At 46.4% G+C, this 20,561-nt stretch overlaps 1 protein-coding gene across 1 annotated transcript in view; it reads left to right on the forward strand.

Annotated features, from left to right (window-relative positions):
• Nucleotides 1-13,481, forward strand: part of samd10b (sterile alpha motif domain containing 10b) — a 43,090-nt gene extending 29,609 nt beyond the window's left edge. The window contains exons 3-5 of the mRNA XM_048983633.1: nt 1,455-1,623; nt 5,337-5,477; nt 12,408-13,481. Of these exons, the coding sequence (XP_048839590.1) occupies nt 1,455-1,623; nt 5,337-5,477; nt 12,408-12,430 (333 nt within the window). The 3' untranslated portion in view covers nt 12,431-13,481. The remainder of the gene's footprint in view (nt 1-1,454; nt 1,624-5,336; nt 5,478-12,407) is intronic.
• Nucleotides 13,482-20,561: the final 7,080 nt, after the last annotated feature.

Here is a 20,561-nt window from a genome sequence, read left to right on the forward strand (position 1 = left end):
GTATATATCTGTATATATGTGACTGACCCACTTGGCCTCGCAGGCCGGCACACACACACACGCACACACACGCACACGCAAGTTGCCCAGGCCGTCCACACACCCAATATGTACTTTCTCCAGCGATTACCTCATTTTCCGAAGGGGCAATCATCCCGGGATGCATCTTGCATGACCGCATGCCACATCATGTTAGTTATTCTGCCAGCAGCTGAGAACCAGGTCTGACTGCTCGGAGGGGGGAGGGGGGGGGGGGGGGGCTGGTAGGAGTTTAGGGAGTTTGGTGAGTTGAACAACTGCACCTCCAGCCATTAGGCTGTACTGTTTGGGGATATGACCTGCTGTTGTACTGTTAGAGGATATGACCTTGTGTTGAACTGTTAGAGGATGGAACTTGCTGTTGTACTGTTAGAGGATATGGCTTGCTGTTGCTCTGTTAGAGAATATGCCCTGCTGATGTACTGTTAGAGGATGGGACTTGCTGTTGTATTGTTAGATAATATGCCTTGTGTTGAACTGTTAGAGGATAGAACCTGCTGTTGTACTGTTAGGAGATGGGATCTGCTGTTGTACTGTTAGAGGACGGGATCTGCTGTTGTACTGTTAGGAGATGGGAACTGCTGTTGTACTGTTAGAGGACGGGATCTGCTGTTGTACTGTTAGAGGACAGGATCTGCTGTTGTACTGTTAGGAGATGGGACCTGCTGTTCTAGCAACATTCTGCTAACTACAGAGGAAATACTGTCCCTGACCGGAAATTTGAAATGTTTATTATTTATTTCATTTTAACTATATCTGACAGTTTTTTTTCAGTTCAGGGCTTTTTAAACACCAGCTGTGCTGTTTTTGTATAGTGGCACATACAGGCAATTATAACACATGAGAAGGAATTCATTAAAGTGATGGATAATTCATTTTGCAAGCAAACCATCATTATTATTATTGTTATTACATTTTGGTGATGATGACGATGATGACGATGATGATAATGATGATGATGACGACGATGATGATGATGGTGATGCTTGGTGGCCTTTCATCTGTCGCTGTGAAATGGAAAAACAAGAGAGTGACTTTGGTTCTGGACGGCACCACAATTTGGGGCAGAGCTGCAGTGACCCGACCCCACTGACAGCAGAGTCAGACGACAGCTCCCCCCGCCCCACACGCACACACACAAACAGCCCCCCCCCCCCCCAGGTCATCTGCAGTGAAGCGTGATGTGGCTGATTCTTCAGAATGGCAGCCGGCTGAGAGACAGGTGCAGGGGGGGGGGGGCCTTTTGGCGTAAAATGTGTCCCGGCTGAGATCCCGGGGACGCTTCGCCTGCCTGATGACATCGTCACGGACACCGAAGGTGGGGCTTTGTTTCCCATCTACTACACGTGACGGTTGCTAGGTTACGGCTAGCATCATGAGTCCGCCTCTCCCCCCCCCCCCCCCCCCCCTTCCAGATGCGCCCAGGGGAGGCCTACGCCGTGTACCACACCAGCCCCACGCTCTCCAGCCTGTCCAAGCCGGTGGTGCTGTGGACCCAGCAGGACGTTTGCAAGTGGCTGAAGAAACACTGTCCGCACAACTACCTGACGTACGTCGAGGCCTTCTCGCACCACGCCATCACAGGTAGCGACGCCCCCCTCCCCCTTGCTGTTGGGGCCGTCTCGGAGGAGTGTGTTGGGTGGGTCAGGGTGTCACGGGGCTTTAATCACACTTCTGACAAATCACTGAAGGCCTTACACTTCTGACAGTCCTGATAATGGCCAATTACAGGAGCCGTAACTAATCTCATCACATAATTCATCCCACTGAAGCCATTTCTCCAACCTTCCTTCGGGTGAGTCTGAGGCAGGGGGGGGGCACCCTTCATTTTTCCCAGGGGTGATGTACAGGAGCAACGTGGAAACTTCCAGCAAAGATCCATGAGGGAAGCGGTGCCGGTTATCTGCGGTTATGGCAGGATTGCGTTTCCCCTGAGAGTCACTGCTTACCGAAGCTGAAAAGGGATTTGGGAGCGGCTGTGTTTGAACTAAAAAAATGTTTTTAGTTCTGGCTAAGCCCCGTGTTTGAACTGAGGGATTTAATAAATGGTTTACATCAAAATCTTTTACACTAAGATGTAAAAACCATTCATTGGCAAAACAGAAGTAGCTTGTTCTGAATAATAATGTGAGTAATAATTACCATTTATTTAGGAAGAACTTTGCCCTCCTTGGGTATTCTGTCCCATTCAAAAAGGTAGATTCACAGCCTCGGATCTGGAGTTCGGATTTGAGTGATCCCGGGTCCAACTGGGTTTGATGACATTTCTAGGTAGAATTGTTTAGGAATAAGTGAAATGCATCTTGGAGATTCTTGTGGGACTTGTGAGACTATCAAAGTACAATTAATCTCAAACGTTCATTAAGCATGTTATTGCACTTTTAGAATTTTTATTTATTTTTTGTAATTTGCTTTGATATTGAATCTCTGCCCACCAACCATAAAGAATCGATTAACATGGATCAATACGTGATTTAAAAATGCAGTTAAAATGCATTTTTTAGCCTTATATAAGCTTTTTAATTCTCCCTTTCCCGCATTTAGATTTCATTTTGAACATGCCCAAATTGAGCAGAGCAGTGTCTGGGATCTTCTGCTCTGCCTCGGCATGCCATCGGTCACTCTGCGTTTGATTAGTTCGGTCTTTCGCTCCAGGGCTTAATTTGAAACACGATGCGGCCCATTCGGTGTTTCCAAGCCCGGCAGTCTCGGCTTGTTTAATTCCTGCCAAATTGAATGTGCCTTTTTAATCCGGCACAAAAAAACCTCCTCGACTCTGAGTGGTAGCACAGAGCCCGGTTGTGTCAATATACTCCCCCAAGCCTGTTCCAGAAACTTGCCCCCCTCCCCTCCTCTCCTTTTGGCCCTTCACCCCCCAGGATGGACTCTGACTTCCACTGAGGTATTATAACCATGGGGGTGCAACGGACAGCACAAGACAGGCCTGATTCTAGCTATAAAAAGAGACGGATTTCTTTCAGGGGCGCTGGAAGGGAACAGATTGCTTCACAGGGTCACTTCCCCTCTCAACAGGGGTGTAGCTGTTTCTCTTCTGATTCCAGCTCCTTGTAGCTTCAGTTGAAAAACACATTCTTTCCTTAACGGCCGTATGGTAGTTTTTAACAGCCTCCGATATTTAATAATGGCTCAGAAAGTTAACGTGGTGACACAAAACATGCTAACAGTCAAGGAAATCCACAGCGAAACAAATAAAGACCAATGGATCACCTTGGGACCGGAATGGATCTCGTCCTTTACTGCCAATGATAAATCCGTAACCGAACCGAACGGACGCCTTTCGTCCTCACGAGAGCCGGAGCGCGCCCAGTTCTCGATAGCAAGGCTCCCGCTATCTGCAGCAGTCATTACCAGGCAAATTAAGCTAAACCCAGGGGGAATCGATCGAAGGGCTTTTCATCTCCCCGCTAATCATACACAGGAGATCAAGGGCGAAGTCGGCCCAGGACACGGGGGGGGGGGGGAGGGGCGGTCCAGGGGGTCCTGAGGGCTAATGGCAGTGCTGGGGCCACACTGCTAAGCATTTAGATGCTCATAAACACATCTTCACCAGCATATCGGCGGTGGATCAGTCGAAGAGGAAACAGACATCTTTTGATCTTCTTTTGTCTGGGGTGGGGGGGGGTTGGAATCTGTGCAACACATTCATAGGCCAACCACAAAAAGGAAGAAGGTGGAGATACAGAATACATCCAGCGTACAGTATGACAGCAGTTGCCTGGAATGAAAAGCAGATTAAAGTGGAACGAAACAGAAGCCCCGGACGCATCCTTAGGGCGAATATAGACAAATCTGTTATCCAAGGTAACCTTGATGCTTATGAAAGCGTTTTGTGTCGGGGGAGGGCACCAGCATCCCAGCATTCATTCTGGTCGGTAAAGTAAGCCCCCCCCCCCCCCGAAAATATCCCTAGGATCATACGGACCAGCTAGCAGGATGTAGGTCAAAGACTGACGGTCCAAAGATCCCTCGGACCAGGACTAGAACCAGGAGGCGGGCAATGGATCCATGTTTCTTTGGCCTGGGGGAGGGCAGGGCTGCGGGGAAAAGGGATTATTTTTCCGCTCACACGAGCCATCTCTCCTCAGTGGGCTTCAGCATCTCGCAGCGGGGTGGGGGGGATGGGGGGGGTGGTACCGCTTCGCTGTCGTCAGCGGGAATAAAGGCTTTTTTTTCACGCGTCCGGTCAGACTTGTCTGACAGTCCTGGGATCTGAGCCTGGCTTTGTGTCTGCGCTCGTCCTCCCTGCCTGTGCTCTGTGGTGCTGGCAGCCATCAGACTTGCTCACGTAACACCGACACCCCCCCCCCCACCCCCTTTAAGATGTCTCTATCCTGATCGCCCATCCCCCCCCCCCCCCCCCCGCCTCTCTGGCCGCTCTCCTGCTCTCCGTAATGAGCGTTCCTCCGAATCCGGCTCCGGGGCCGTTCCCGTCAAGCCCGGATCTAGCGGCCCATCGCCCAGGAAGCCAAACCCATTAAATATTAATCACCTGACCCGCCAATATCCCCCAAGATAAAAATCATAGCTGGCACTTTATTAGAGTTATTTATATTTTATGAGTCGAATGGCTGCGGCTTCCTTCCGCACGGCCGCGGGACCGAGGTCACATGATATTTATGATCTAACAAGCCGTCGTTAACCCCTTTCATGTCACGTGATCTGGGATCGCAAGCCCGAGCAAATTATGATGGATGGTATGAGCATGCAAGAAAGCACATACCTGTTTCCCGTGGTTGTTTATTCTGTGGGGATGGGACAGGGTGGGGGGAGATTTATGGGGAAAGGGGTGATTTATATCTCTAATTATGATGGGGCCCTCAGAACAGCAAGGCACAGCTATGATGAATTCCTGCCCTGCTCACTGCCCCTGAAGGACGTGCACCCAGGGTAAACATTTAACCAAACAGGAAAGTCCTTTGTTTGTATTCAAACGAGACACATAGATGGGGAGGGTAACAGGAAGCACCTCCCATCTGCCTTAACACCCGCGGTCGATCCCCTGATTGGCACTAAGGTCTCCTCCTCTTGTCATTTAGGCATGCAGTGCATCAATCAGGTGACACCGCCAGAATGGGCATTTTGGCAGGAAACGGGCGTGAAGGGAGTGCAGTGAAAACTTCCGGAAAATTCCGAAAAGCTGCCTCTAAGGGCACCTTTCTGCTGAGTAATCTTTGTTTCTTCCCCATTCCATTCCCTCCTCTTGTCCTCCTCTCTCTCCATCTCTTCTGACCTCCTTGCCCGCCCCCCCCCCCCCCCCCCCACCTTCTCCGGTGAAGGACGGGCGCTGCTGAGGCTGAACGCGGAGAAGCTGGAGCGCATGGGCATCGCGCAGGAGGCCCTGAGGCAGGAGGTGCTGCAGCAGGTGCTCCAACTGCAGGTCCGAGAGGAGGTCCGTAACCTGCAGCTGCTCAGCCGAGGTACGGGTCTGACGGACATGCCCGGAAAACGCCACGCTTCTCGTTTACAAACGTGCCAAGCGGCTGATGAATTAATGGACTCTTTGTTTGACATGTCACTGAACCGCGGAGGACAGAAAATGGGTCCAGATATTATCCATTAGAATGAGGTCATTTAACATCCTTTTGCTTGATGACAGCTAAGGCAACTGATCCTGTTCTCGAACTGATCCGCAAGATAACAGAATAAACGATGATACCGCCTGGTCAAACCAAAGGCTCGTTAACTTAGGAGCAGACTCCGTTTCTCACTCGAATCTACAAAGCAACCTCGCGCCGTGCTTTTAAGGAGTTGAAATGGGAGCAAGGAAGTATGCTGGGACACGGACGAACCGATGAATTAACATGTTAATTGAAGTCAGCATAAATGACCCCGGTCACATGACCCCCAGATGACCACACCCCCTTTCTCAGATGGTGGGAAGAAATTACCCAGGGAGTCAGAGTGTCATAGTGTGTGGTGTCTGCACTGAAGGGTGAGTCATTTGCCGTAACCCTGCTCAAATTTCAGAGTCTATCCACAGCCACCTTACAAGTGGGGGGGGGGGGGGGACAGGATTTCACAAGAGATAGTGTGCCCCCGGAGTATGGTGAACGTGAGTGGGGGCCGTTTAAACACTGCTAGGCTTCTGTTAATAGTGTGGGGCAAATTTAATTTAACAGTTCAACAGGCCTTGACTCCCAGATTGAGCCGGATAATTGAGTCTCCGGGCGAAACACCTGAGATTCTGGGGAATTGGAAGCTCTCGGATGGGGATGAGATCGTCTCGGATCGTCACCATGATCCGTCAGCGCATTATTCACCGAGCTGCTATGAAGTCGGCTTATCCCCTGTCGCCGGATTTGTCATTATTTTCTTATTTGTATTTTTTAGGAGCTTAAACAGTCATGTCGAATTTGTTCCTAAATTTAAGAAAATGATGTCAATCCCTTTTTGCCTGACGATTCAATGAATGTCACCTGTAAAATGCAGTGGTTTAGGGCAGTGTTTCCCAATCCGGTCCCCGGTGACCCACAGCCGGTCAATGTTTTTGCTCCGTCCAAGCTCCCTGCCAGAGACTCCACATTTTTGCTGCCTAGCGAGCTGGGAGGGAGCAAAAATATGGACTGTCTGTGGGTCCCTGAGGACCACATTGGGAAACACTGGTTTAGATATTGAAGAGATTTTGAATCATATATTTCATGTGTATAATCTTCCTACTCCAAGTCCCTGTATGCTACGGAGGGACGATATTTTCTGCTGCTTCTTGTCCAGCTTCTATCCTCTGTCCCTCACACCAGCATACAGTGCAGGGACGGCTGTCTGAATTGACTGAAGTATAAATAATTCTCCAGGACGGAGCCGCGGTCCCAGAGACAGATGGCGCTGATATTAGCCCTGGTTGATCAAGACCCGCCATTCTGATAGGTCCGTGTGGTCTCCACGGACCAAAACATGCTCCCGTCACGCAGGAAATTTTTTCACTCAGTCGCGACCGAGCCATTTCCATTTAACGTTAAAGGGTCTCTCATACTTTTTTCTGCTAATAGAGCACAAAGCCGGCTGTTTAAATTAACCTTGGCTTTATGAGGAGAGTCACGGCTTCAAAATGACTAGACATTTAGATAACGATTCATTCTGTGAAATAATACATGAATTTTACCATATTATCATGGCTCAGGTGCCACGCGATGTATGTGGAGTTTGCGCGTGTGTGTGTGTTCTCTCCGTGGTGCATACGCGTCCTCTGGGTTCCCAGGTTCCTCGGCACAGTCCAAAAACATTCTGTCAGGTGAACTGGCATCCATGCACTTTGTGTGTTTGTGTCCTGTGATGGACGGCCATGACAAGCACCTTGTGCTTCTGGGGATTGGCTCCAACCCACCCCCGGAATTTTGACCCAGTAGTGCATGAGCAGTTGAAAGACAAATGGGAATAATAGTCAAGTTTCCCACAGAGGGGCCCGCTGAGGGCATTGTGTGGCTCAGTGGGTTAAGACGTAATCTGAAGGTTGTTGGTTCCAATCCCATAGTCAGTCAGCGAGGCCTTTAAACCCTGGAAGGTGGTGTTGATGTGGGCGACAGGGGTGCCTCTCCTGTGATCTGTGGGGATCCCAATTCCCCAGTGCAGTGATGGGAACACTGTGTTGTAAAAATGGTGTCATCCATCTGATGAGACATAGAACCGTGGTCCTGACTCTCTAAGGTCATAAAAGATCCCTGGGCATCCTTCGAAAGATTAGGGGTCGTACCCCGACGTCCTGGCTAAAACTGCCCACTGTGGCCCTTTCAAATCTGGCCTCCTAATCATCCCCTGTATCTGATTGGTGAATTCTCCCCTGCCCCTTCCCCACCTTTGCTGCTATTTGGTGAGCGTACTGGAGCACCCAAGTGGGTGCTAGACAGTGGGGGTGGTTGAAGTGGCTCCCCATTGGTTCGGTAAAGTGCTTTGGGTGTCTTGAAAAGCGCTATATAAATGTAACATTCATTCATTAATTCATCCAAATTGCCTCAGGGACTCTCTGACTCTGCTTTCTCAAGAAATGTCCATTGCTTTGGATAAAAGTGTCTGCAAAGAAATTAAATGTAGCTAATAATTAGTGAATTTAAAAAAAAAACTCATTTTACGTGAATTTTTCCTGAATATAAAGTATATAGTAACACTTGTGCCCCACTAGCTAAATATCACTTTATGCTTAATGCTGCTAGATTTAAAAATACAATCGTAAGCATTTAGTATTGTGACACCAATGCAGTCAGCACTTCACTCCCACTAATATCTGCTCGTATCCTGGGTGTCCAGTTGCTGCCCGGCTTGGATTTCTGCATATCTGCTCCGACCATTTGCGGCCGTCACACAGCTTAGCGTCTTCTGCTGTATCTCGAGCCCAATGAGAAGAAGAAGGGACCCCGAGGTGTCCTTAAGTTTGCTCGATATCACACGACATCACCATAGTCCCAGCAATAACACGTGTGACATTAGATACGGCCCGAACAGCTAAATTATAATCCACACTCATAATTGGATGCTACATTTCCTTCTAAATGACCACGAGCGTGAAATTATACACTTTGCGAGGAAGGACGTGTTGTATTAATGAAAATAAATGTAATGAGCAGAAATTATTTAAAAAAAATTATTATTATAAATATGAAGATAAATGACGACATGTAGCAAGCACACTATTAGCGGTAAATTTAATTACCCCTCTGCTGACGGGTGTCGTCAAGGGTGCCCAATAAACTTCAGCATGGGTGAGTTTTACCGGAACGTGCCGAGCAGTTAAAGCAGAGCGTTAAATTCGAGTGCCGGCGTCGCCGGGCATGAATCAAAGAGAAGTCAGATCTAGAATGTGTTAAACAGCCGTCAGCCATTTTGGAGCAGGCAGGATGTGAAGCCGCCGTCTTCCTGTTGGCTGAGGGCAAATCTTCACGTCCCGCCGACGGAGCGCGTGCCTGCATAACCAGGTAGCGCCGGCGATCATTAGGTGATGTGATGTGTGGCGTGATCAAATGGTCTACTCACCTTATACACTGCTTAACGGCACAGTCCGCGCGTGAATTCTCAGCTGTTTAACTGAGGGGCTGCTGGTCAGGAGATGGTGTGTAGTTGAGGAGGATAGGTCTCTACGTCTGTTATCGGAAGGTAGTCGGTTTCAAGCCCATGCTCAGCAGGGTCTCCAGATGGATGGCCAACCCTGGGCTTCGGCCCTAAGCCTCGCTCTCACCTCTATGTATGTCTCGAAGGAGAGCCTAGCGGGTGGAAGCTAACATGCTCTAAAGCACCTGTTCTTCTGCAAATGGCAAGTAAACCGTCATTTAGCCCCACAGAAAACACTTTGACACATGAACTGTCAATCCTCCACAAGCGCTTATCCAGATCAGGGTCACTGTGGCTCCTGCAGTCCTTCCAGCCTTAAAATGGCAGCCAGCTCCCCTTAGCATCATTAGCAAGTGGCGGCTAACTCCTGGGCTCCCACGGGCCTCGGCTGTCCTGCCAGCCTGCCAGCTGTGACGGAGCCTTAGGAGTGCAAGATTCAGCCTCTCCAAGAGCTGGTGTTTCAGTGTTACGCTCCCCCGGTACTTTAGGACTCAGTTGCTGGATACTTTAGCATGACCATTGCTGACCTTTCACTGACCTTTATCGCCTCTCTTGGGCCTGGCTCGCCAGTACCCCATCCTGGCACAGTGGGAGCATCTCTGTAGCACGAGGATGCTGCTGGAGCAGCAAGAACCCCCTCCTGTCCAGCCGATGTCGGTTGACGAGGGGTTAAGGGAGGAATTAGTCCACATGGGCGGGGCACTCCTATATTTATATTTATCGTTCCCTAGATCGAATCTGGCCGAGGCCTCGTGGTGAAAATCATATTTGAAGGACTATAGCGGACCGTGTCGCGCCGCTTACCTGACCCATTACCTGATATATTGCCATTTTGGAGGCAATCATCAAGCCCCCTGCCCCCCACTCCCTTCCTCCCCCCCCAACTGGGACAGTTTCTGAAGTCGCTGGACTGGCTTCCTGCGACAAGGCCTTTCAGCGCCGGTGGGACAGCAGGAAGCCCCTGGCGAATCCATAAATCAGTCGGCCGTCCCCACGGTTGGCCAGCGAAACAAAAGCAACTCGCAGCCCCGATTCTGCGAGGCTGAGGCTAGGTGGCAGTTGCCTGGAAACCAACACCGGGGCAGAAGCGAATGTACTTCTTTAATTCCGGCTGTGATGTCACCATCGCATCCCAAAGCTAGACTATACTCTTACTTTAATATCAAGCTCTCTAACACCGAGCAAACGCACCAAACAAAATGAAAGTGAAAAAAGTATTTATCCAACTTTAACTCATTTTAGAGATAAATGCTTTTGTAGAATCGATGCGTGATGTGGCACCTTATTCGAATCAGTAGTAAATAAACAAATGTTTAGCATTTATGGCAATATTACCTCTGAATGTGGAGGATTGCACATCATGTACAGAGAATGCAGAATGCAAGACGGGATCTGGGATTTTCATTTGTTAATGATCGTTAATTTCCATGTTTGGCACCAATAAGATGCGGCCGTGTCGAGCTCTGACGGTCACCCAGGGAGACGCTCGTCGTTTGTTTGGCTTCTTTGATGGCTTCTGCGCTTGTTTGTTCATCTTAATCTTTTGCTCACCATTCCATCAAAAGACTTAGTGTTTCCCTCGAAGGGGGTGAACACACCATCTGCTCCACTCCTTTACACCTCTGTGGTGGTTCTTCAAAGCGCAGGGTGACGACACAGCGACCCCCCCCCCCCCCCCCAGCAACTTGCTAGCGGTATCTAGCTAGACCGCGCCCTGACATTTTGCTACCTTGCGAATTTTGCACCCGTTTCACATTTGTTGAACTGTGCAGAGCGCGAATCGACCAGCCCAGGGAACTGACATTTCACAAGAAATTTGCAAGAAACGCTCCCACACTCCAGACAGTCCCTGGTTCGCTTTAAAATGTTCCCCAAGATGGATGAGGCCCCTAAGCAGATTGTGACAGAGGGCTCTCGACTCCACCCCCCCCCATCAGTCTGTAATTAATTTCCAAGATCTGCCGATATAAATTTGCCTTCACAGTGCATTGACAGACACCACAAGTGTTCAATGTCAAAAATAACAATCCAGACAATAGTAGAACGTGCCAAACTCTGACAGCAGGTCTTCGACAGCCTGGATGAACGAGCATAGCGCTGTCCGATTTCGGCAAGGCCGAGAGGAGGGGCCAGTCGTCTTGGTGACCATCCCATCACACCTCATCGGTCAGGTGCACTATAACATCTATAACATTTGCTCGTCCTCCGTTTCCTTTCATCGATAAATCCAGTGCTTCCGGAATTTTCTAGCATTGATTGTCGTAGAGCAGGATCCTTTGATTCCTAATCGTTCTTGACTTAACTGATAGCAAAGACCACAGCAGGAAAACTTCATGTCGCATGTCATGCTGAACATGGACCTTAAAACTCACAGAAATCCTCAAAGAAAAATTGGGGCATCATTCCACCGAAACCGGGCTGGTTTCAGGGCCTGATGTCTTGCCTCCGTACGTCAGTGAGGTCTGAGAAAGTGATTCCTACAGCAGATGGTGGTAAGACAAGCGGAACAGGTGAGACGAGGAGAAACGAGAAGACGTTTGTCTTGATCCACAGTCATGAAATGTTTATGGAGTGAAATGCATTTCAGGCTCTTTAAAAGAAGACAGCATTATGTTATTTATTCAGTTTAAAGATGTTTCATTAATAAGGCGGATGTCATGTTTTCTGTGTCTCAGACAGAAGTGTTACAGTGCCGGATTTGCTCTGCGGATCTCCTAAACAAGCCATCTAATATCCTCGTTTGGGATTCGTTTGGGACGGTCGGCGGGCACATCAATAGGAGGGGTGGGGTCTTTGTGAAGCAGGTCTGCGGATTTCACGTGGTTCATCAGAAGATTGCAGCCATGGGACAGAGGCAGGGACGGATTACGGACCGGGCCAGCGGGGCCGCTGCCCAGGGGCCCTTGGGGTGCAGGGGGCCTGTGGGGCCCCTAGCCCAAAACAATTTGCAACGCTTATCAACAATGTATTTTCGTTTGTCTATTTTAGAGGGCCTACATTCTTTGATCCTCTACCTACAAGGGCCCCTGACCCTATAGGGAGGGCGTTTGGCTGCCAAGGGCCCTTGAATTGTGGTGGTGCTGGTGGTGGTGGTGGTGGTGGTGGGGGGGGGGGGCTCGCGAACATTTTGCCCAGGGGCCCCCACAACCCATAATCCGTCCCTGGACAGAGGTCAAATGATCTGCACCTCATTCAGACCGGCCCTAAAGATTCCCGAAGACTCTTAAAGAAGGACGTGGTATTTTTCAATCATTTATTTCATGTATGTTTCCTTTTAATCGTTCATCCTGTGTCTCCTTCATCTTTTTCAGCTTCCTTTGGAAACCCTCCTTAGCTCATCTACCCGTAAGGCAGCCTTCTCAGACAAACTGGACTCCTGATTGCTCTGGGAGGGACTGTATGACCCGGATAAGTGAACGGAAGAACCCGCACCTCTGAGCGGACCGGAACCTGCTACCTTTAGCCAGCTAGAAACCCAATCCAAAAAAAAATGCTGTTTTTCTGGTTTTAGAGGATAACACTGTGTTTAAATATCGGTCTCATACTGTAATATACTGATACAATATGAAATTCAAAATGAAAAATCCATGAGGGAACGATTTCAGTGACTCTGGCCGTCACTCAGGACTGCTCACACGACTATTCATACCTAAACGGAACGTCGTTGAAATCCAATGTGTGTCTAAGGACCTTGATGACCAGAGTAGAGCTTGAGTGCGTCTCCATAGTTACTGTGTTTCTGTAATTCTGTTAACGTAGCCTGGCGAGGCTCGTAGCATTAGCCGCACAACTTCCCGACTGATTGGTTAGTTCCTGTCATGTGGCAAACTTGCAACCAATCACCTTTGAATGTTCATGCTAAATGTTTCCACGATGTCCTGTTTTTTTGGTTTTTAGTTTTCTTGGCGCAGACGTTACGTGAAATCTGACTGTGCCGACTCGACTGAATATGGTTGCTAAGAAACGCATCGTATCTACACATTAGTATGGAGTTTTATCTTTCAGAGTTCGGGTTTGTAAGACACTTTTTTTCTCCATGGTTCATCTAGGCCCACCAAGTAGTTTCATTTACATTTACCATCGATTTTGGCTCCTCCTCGCCTACTCGAGCAATAATTAAGCAGGTGTAGGTTTTACTGCTCTTCTTAACGGCTGCCGATCTCGCTGACATGAGTACATTTTATTCAGAGCTTTTACTTTCTACACAGCAGAATGATTAGCATCTGCTCTAACTTCACTCCACGACTTCCTGTCTTGGAGACCCAGTCATTACTCGATCTGTTCAGTAAAGAATCAGCTTTCAAATCTTTGCTCAAGCTGAACAAAAATATCTCTTCGTGCAATGTGGTCGTGTAGGCTGTAGATTAAAAAGGCAGAAAAAGAGAGTCTGGATTTGGGTACCCCAGCCTTGTGTCCTGTGCTATAAGCGTTTAAGTCAAAATAACTCAAGTGGACTTAATTGTCATGCATATACAGGTATATAATGACATGTAATATCATTCCCCCAGAACCACATACAGTGTAACATACATACAGCAAGTGAGAATTGCAGGGTTTAACAGGACTTAAAGTTCAAAACACAGGACAGTGTGAAATGGAGGGGGCTGGACACAGGGGTTTATATACATAGTGCAATGTGTACGTAGAAAATAAGTAATGCAGCAGCATACATGGATGGAATATATAGTTAATTTAATAAAATTTAGAATATGGATGGATGGAAAGTTGGGCAAGAAGACAAGTAGAATATTTAAAAGTTACTCTCATTGATCATCTTACACTGAACTTCTTCTGTACATTCCACATAATGAGATAAACAGCTGAAATACACATTGTACGTTTTCATTTTGCAAGAGACCTCGGTGAAAGGCATTTACGAATGAACTGGTTATGAAAGTGTAAAATCGAATGCATTTATGCAATGACCGTCTGCCAGAAGATGACACGCTTAGATTTATACACAAATGTGCGTCTTTCCGTGTTCCAGCGTTGTCTGAGTTTTCGGGAATGGCAGTGTCTATGGCCAACGTGATTAAAATATAAAAGAGGGACTGTCAGCTTTGCAAAATGGGCGAATGGTGGTTTTAAGGCGACTGTCCTTTGAGGTAAAATTCACAACAAATCACCTGCAGTACGTGATCAGTCTAGAGCAGTGGTCTCCAATCTTTCATATAATGAGAGCTACCCTTACAAAGATAATACTCTAGTGAGCTACTGAATGGAGTATGGAATATTTCACCGACTTGGGGGGGCTCAGTATACTTTTGGGGGGTGGGGGGGTGGGTGGAAGTTGCATCGCGATCGACTACAAATGTTTCGTTGATCGATCGCGATCGACCGGTTGGCGACCACTGATATAGACCAATATGTGTGTATTACCAAACATACGCGGTTTAGATTGTGTTATCCGCTCTCCATGTTAAACTGTGTCACAAGACGACTGCAGAACAGTCTGTTCCATCCACAGACCCATCACCTGGACTGCGGCGTTTCGCTGTCGGTCCTCCCTCCATCACGACAGACCTCCACAGACTCGAATCGTCTGGATGTCAGACCGCCTGACTGTTATAAACAACCATGTTATGTTTCTCGGCCAATAAAGACATCGATCATTTGTAATGACTGTATGCAATGTATTTGAATATGTAATTACCAGCTGTACAGATATTAATATTAACATTGTGGAATAAAGATCTATTGTCTTTTTTAAAAATAAAATCCAATCCAGATATATCTGTTATCAGTGCATGTGTTGCTTACGTGTTTTCACTTTATCTGCCTGGGTTCCTAAGAGGTAACTCCTGCTTCATTTGATTAAGGAGAATTGAAGAGCAAATTTCCAAAACTCACTCAGTCCATCTTTTCTTCTTCTTTAAGATCGCCAACGACCTAAAAGTCCGGCTTCCTCCTCATACGTTTTCGGTGTTGGGAAATGTCTCAATCACTCCTCATATTATCTGAAGAAGAAATTTTGTTGCAAGTCCACAGAAAGTTTCGGAAAAGGTTGGAAATTTGTCCTTCAACTTGTGGGGTTAAGTGCCATATTCGGGGGTCCGATGGTGAAATCACTCTGCCAATCCTGAAATTTGAACCAGTAACCATCTCATCACAAGTATATTGTCCTAACCCACACCACCTCGAAAACTGACCATAAAAGGATTTAAACACTCAACCTTCTGATGCAAAGTCAGACACTGTATACCCTTTAGGCCACACCCCCGAAAAGTACTAAACTGAAATGCTGTGACTAAAACAAAATCTTTAATTTCCTTCAAACTGCCTCCAAAACGTATCACATGGACAGAGTGAGCTTTGAACGTTTGCTCTTAAATTGTGGTTTGTGAGGACCGGAGTCTCTAAATAGCTTTATGCACGTCTCATGCAATGTTGTAGGATCGACTCCAGGCTCTCAGTGACCCTGGACTAGATAAATAGCTCTGGAAAGTGGACGAGGCACTCCGCTTACCATCAGTGTCGTGCAACAAGCAGGACAGCCTCACATTAGACATAAAGACTCTGTTCAGTAAGAATGACACATAATCTCTTGACAATTGAACTAACTGCCCCAAGCCCCAATAGTAAAGCCTGAAGCATGTGCTGAAACTGGTCCCATCCAGCATATCGGTTATGCTCTGAACCACCTTTTGGAAGATCAGGGGTGGGTGTTCCAATGCTTTAACCCAATAAGCATTCAGTCAAGTGTGCCTCTTCATTTTCCATCTCTTCCATCCTATAATTCCATTTGAACATTCAACCAAAACATTGTTAATAAGTAAGATAAAAAAAAAAGTTGAATTGTTTACACAAGGAAAGAAGATACAGACCCTTCCTTAAACCCGCAAATTTCCTTCTGACAAAGTTCTGCATTAGTAGCAAAAATACACATTGATAAAATTCCTATAAGATCGACAGCTCTGAAGTTCCGAATTCACCCACGATGAAACATTCTGTGACCTTGACGTGGTACCATCAGCTGACCTGAATTAAGAATGGACCCTTTTTATGTCTGTTTTTATATTGCCCCAAAAACGCTTTCCCCCGCAGCTGTAGTCGCAGCCCCACACCACTCCGCCTCGCTCCCTCTCTGTTTATCCGATTGTGTATCACTGTATCTTAGCAACAGACATTCTCCTTAGCAAATCACGGCCGGCCAAAATGGCAGAAAACTGTCAATGTTTACATTTTTGGAAGTCATTTAATTCTTGCTATCCATCCATCATCCAAAACCATGTGGTTAGACAAATTGTTATGATTAAATATCCCATAACATGTGTGAGAGTATAGCTCATGGGAGTTATACTAACACAAAAATGGTCTGAGGGCAGAAACAAAAATTATTGGTTCAGAGAGATTACCAATCAGATTGCAGAGGTGGTGGGTCCAAGCAACTAGACGAGGCAGGACCAACATATCAAATGTCTTGGTCCCACCTCTTCTTGTTGTTTGGACTCACCTCCTCTATAATCTGATTGGTTATCTCTCTGAACCAATCATTTTTCTTTCTGCCCTCAGACCATTTTTGTGTAGGTAAAACTCCCACAAGTGAGAGGACAGGACATGCAATGGACTGGCCTCCCATCCGGGGTTTGCCTGCCTTTGGCTCGTTTTTTCCTGGGATGGTCTCTAGACACACAGTGACCCTGTACTGGATAAGCAGTTATGGAAGATGAACGAGCAGATAATAATTTAATAACTTCCCAATACATGGGCATTGACAGTTTATGATTTTTCACTGCAGTGGCATGACCTAGCTGTCCTGCCTCACTGCCACCAATCATCAGTCTATTCCATAAACAGTCAGAGGATTATGGGAAATAAATACTAGCGACCCCCTCGGAGCAGAAAACAACCCAGCTAGTGCTTAGGTCCTGGAGAAGCCTGAAGCAATGGTGCCTCCTAGTGTAGACCGGATTATCCGCATGCTGCCTTTTGTGATGATATATTTACATTTACATTTTATTAATTTAGCAGACACCTTTATCTAAAATGGTGTAAAACTGAGAGGGCAGGGTCAGCCAATCAATTAAAGCGATTAAAGAACAATTTTCCAAAACTCACTGTCCGTTTTCTTTTTTTTTTGCTTGTTTGTTTTTGAGATGAGACCTAAAATCAGGCTCCCCCGTCATGTCGAAGTTCTGAAAAACAACTTTTCTTACAAGTCTACAGAAATGATCTCAAAGATGCGGGCTGCAGGGCAGCGTGTGGCTCAGCGGGCGAACCCTGTGTGTCTGTAATCAGAAGGTTACCGGTTCAAACCCCAGCAAGGCCTTTAATCCCCAACTCCCTGGGCACTGCTGCAGGTAGCAGCCCTTCGCAGACGACTTGGACAATGTGTCCAAGGGGGTGTAAAAGGTGTAAAAAGACAATTTCCCCACAGGGATCAATAAAAGCATCTGTTATGGACAGAGTTTTGCTCTTCAGTTGGGAGTTAAGGGTTTGCTGTTGAAACCATTCTGCCCACCCAGGAATTACTAACCACAGCCACAGTGCCCTAACCCACTGAGTCACACGCACCATCTCCACAACTGACCATCAGAGAACTTACACCCTCAGCCTTCAGATCCAAACTCCGACACCTCGGCCTCTAGGCCATACGGTCACCGCACAGACTCCATGACAAAAAAGGCGCTAAATGAAATCATTGAGATTAAAGCCAAATTATCTAACCCCGTTTCTTCAAGATGAATTTGCAAGCACATCTAAGGAATTCATTGGTGCTATTTTATGGAGCACACAGTCGATTTAAATTCTACTCGTATTCATTTTTATTAAGCCCCCATCCCAATACGCATATCCCGAGCTCTTCGGGTGTATATATATTCAAACACATGCCGGAACACTTCTAAAGGGATGGACATGTCCTTGCTACCTGACAGATCTATTTTGCCCGGAGTAAACTAGGTGTATGGGTTTAACGTTTCCCAAAAAAAGTGAAAATCACTTAATGCTGCAGCCAGCTGACCTGCACAGACCCGAGCTAATGATGCTTATAGTGCTACAGCGTGCAAAGTGACAGACAAGGTCAGGCTACACAAGGTCTTTACAGGGTGGCATAAGGGTCACGTTTATGTCCCTGCATGGAGGCTGCAAGCTCAGGCTTCACAAAGTCCTACAGTCACAACCATTAAAAACTAAAATGATCTTGTATAAACAATCAGTCTTTATAAGAGGAGGCAGTAAATGTTGGTTTAGATAGAATATGCAGGCGAAAAAACATTAGACGTCAGTCCCCATAAATTTTTTGTCAGTTGTTTACAGGAATTAAGGTTTTTATAGTGAAGCATCTTCTCAGACTTTATGATGGACCCTGACTGGCAGAATCAATCAGAGAAATCATTAGGATCGTGGCATGACGTCCTGCCCAGAATATTTGCCCTTGGACCCTGTGCTGCCTGGGACATGCTCTGGGGTAGTATTCCACAAAGAAGCATTTTTTTTCATTAGTCAAATAATTTAAACCATATGCACGGATTGTCCAATAGGAATGTTACTTATCTCTCCTCCTATTGGACGGTTTTTACATTTGCTTAAGTTACCCAGCTACCTGAGAAATTCTGCTTTGTGGAACAGCCCCCAGGTGCCCCTAAGCAGGATAAGATAGGTGGATAGTTGGTATCATATTGCAATAACTCACTGAAATTCACTAAATATGAGACTTGATCTAACGCTAAATGCAACTTTCACACACAAGACCCCAAAGTCCAAGATTCAGCGTGAGATGGGGAACTGTGGGTGAACGTCACGGAAACAGCCGGGTGTCATGGCAACTCGCAGAAGATCTTCAGCTATAGCTAGGTAGCGACCACAGTATTACCGCGCACGGCATCCCATTGCTGATACTTTAGCGGTTTATTTATGCTAAAATTGCTATTACTGTTGTTGTTCTTGTTGTTCTCTATCCAATCCATAACTCGCCGTTTCCTTTAATATAACAAAGCAAATTTCCAGACTCCTTGCACAATTGGGCAGCAGGTGGCAGGCTTGTAAATCCAAGGTCCACGTGGCTCGATAGCAGCACGCTCCAGCAAGGTATTAATTTGCTAAACAATAAAAGATAATACTTTCTGAGAAAATGGGACCATTATATTACCATAATTGCTTAGCACACACCTTTGTGAATGAAAATTTAAATGACTTCCAACAGCTGTTAATATTGCACCATACCAAATTTAGAAAGCGGGATAACTATGTTGAAGGTAAGCACCAATTTCAAGGTTAATAAGGTAGAAGTCTTCCCGGGACATAAACTGTTTGACACTATGAAGCAACGGTGTAAGATTTCGCCGCTGATCCAAAAAAAAAAACTAAACCACAGCTCTTTAAATCCGGACTAATCCCGCTTTTTAAAGTAAACGCATATAGACCTAGCTTTAATTTGACAATGCGTGAGTGAGAGCATGCGACGGGGTCTCACGAAAATGTACGATTGTCCAGTATGGGGACCCCTGCTTGAATGAGAAGTGGGGAAATAATCTGCCATCACGATTGTGGGTGACATATCTCCAACAATGGATAGGTCCTTGGACGTATCCGATATTGATGTTGAAGGAAGATCACCCAGGGTCGCTAAATTAAATACGATCTTACGCCATAGTTGAATGGTTTGTGAGGTGACGTCAAATGATGAAAGATAATTAATTAACTTTTTTTTTGTCAATTTCCAGTCAGGTATGAAATATCCCATGATCATTTCCAGAATATGGAAGATGGACGGATGAATGAACACACTAAAAACAGGGAATACTCTTATTACGGAAACTAATGAGTACATACTGCCATCTTCTGGGCTTCTTTTGTAATAAAAAATTGATGGATTAAACCATTACCGAAACATTTGATTGTCTTTCAAAAAACACCAGGTCCATAAACACGGAATTGATCGGTGTAATTTCTTAAGTTCTTTACAAAAGACGTAAGTAAGTATAGATGCATCCATGGCAGCGCACTTCAGGTGAGATAATAGTTTAGAAAAGTTATTATCAGAATTATACATTTTCTACCAGCATGAATTGCTACAATGCTGTAATAAATGTCTGTTTTAAAACTGATCAATTAATTAATAACATCAATGTGCACTTTTAACTTGTTTATAAATCTGCTTGGTAACCAGTTGTTTACTTGATCTTTATTTACCGGCATCTGCCCATTTTTGGGAATTCAACGCATAGTCCAAATCACATTTCGAACACACAATACAAATCAGTTTCTATAGTGGAAGGCTTCGGGAATAGGGGGTGCCGTGAACAGGAACGCAGGCAAAACTACAATAAACATCATTTTCGGCGACCCATCTCATTTACAGCCCGCAGGACTCGAGTGAGGCCAAACGATGGATTTACAGCAACAACAACAACAACAACAAATCACACACTCACATACACACACAGCGATGAAAGCCAGCCGTGGCTTATTCCGTAATATGCGGCCATGCACCCCCCCCCCCCCCTCCTTTTTTTCGTCATGAC

This window comes from Brienomyrus brachyistius, chromosome 18 (assembly GCF_023856365.1).
Source record: "Brienomyrus brachyistius isolate T26 chromosome 18, BBRACH_0.4, whole genome shotgun sequence".
Classification (NCBI taxonomy): Eukaryota; Metazoa; Chordata; class Actinopteri; order Osteoglossiformes; family Mormyridae; genus Brienomyrus; species Brienomyrus brachyistius.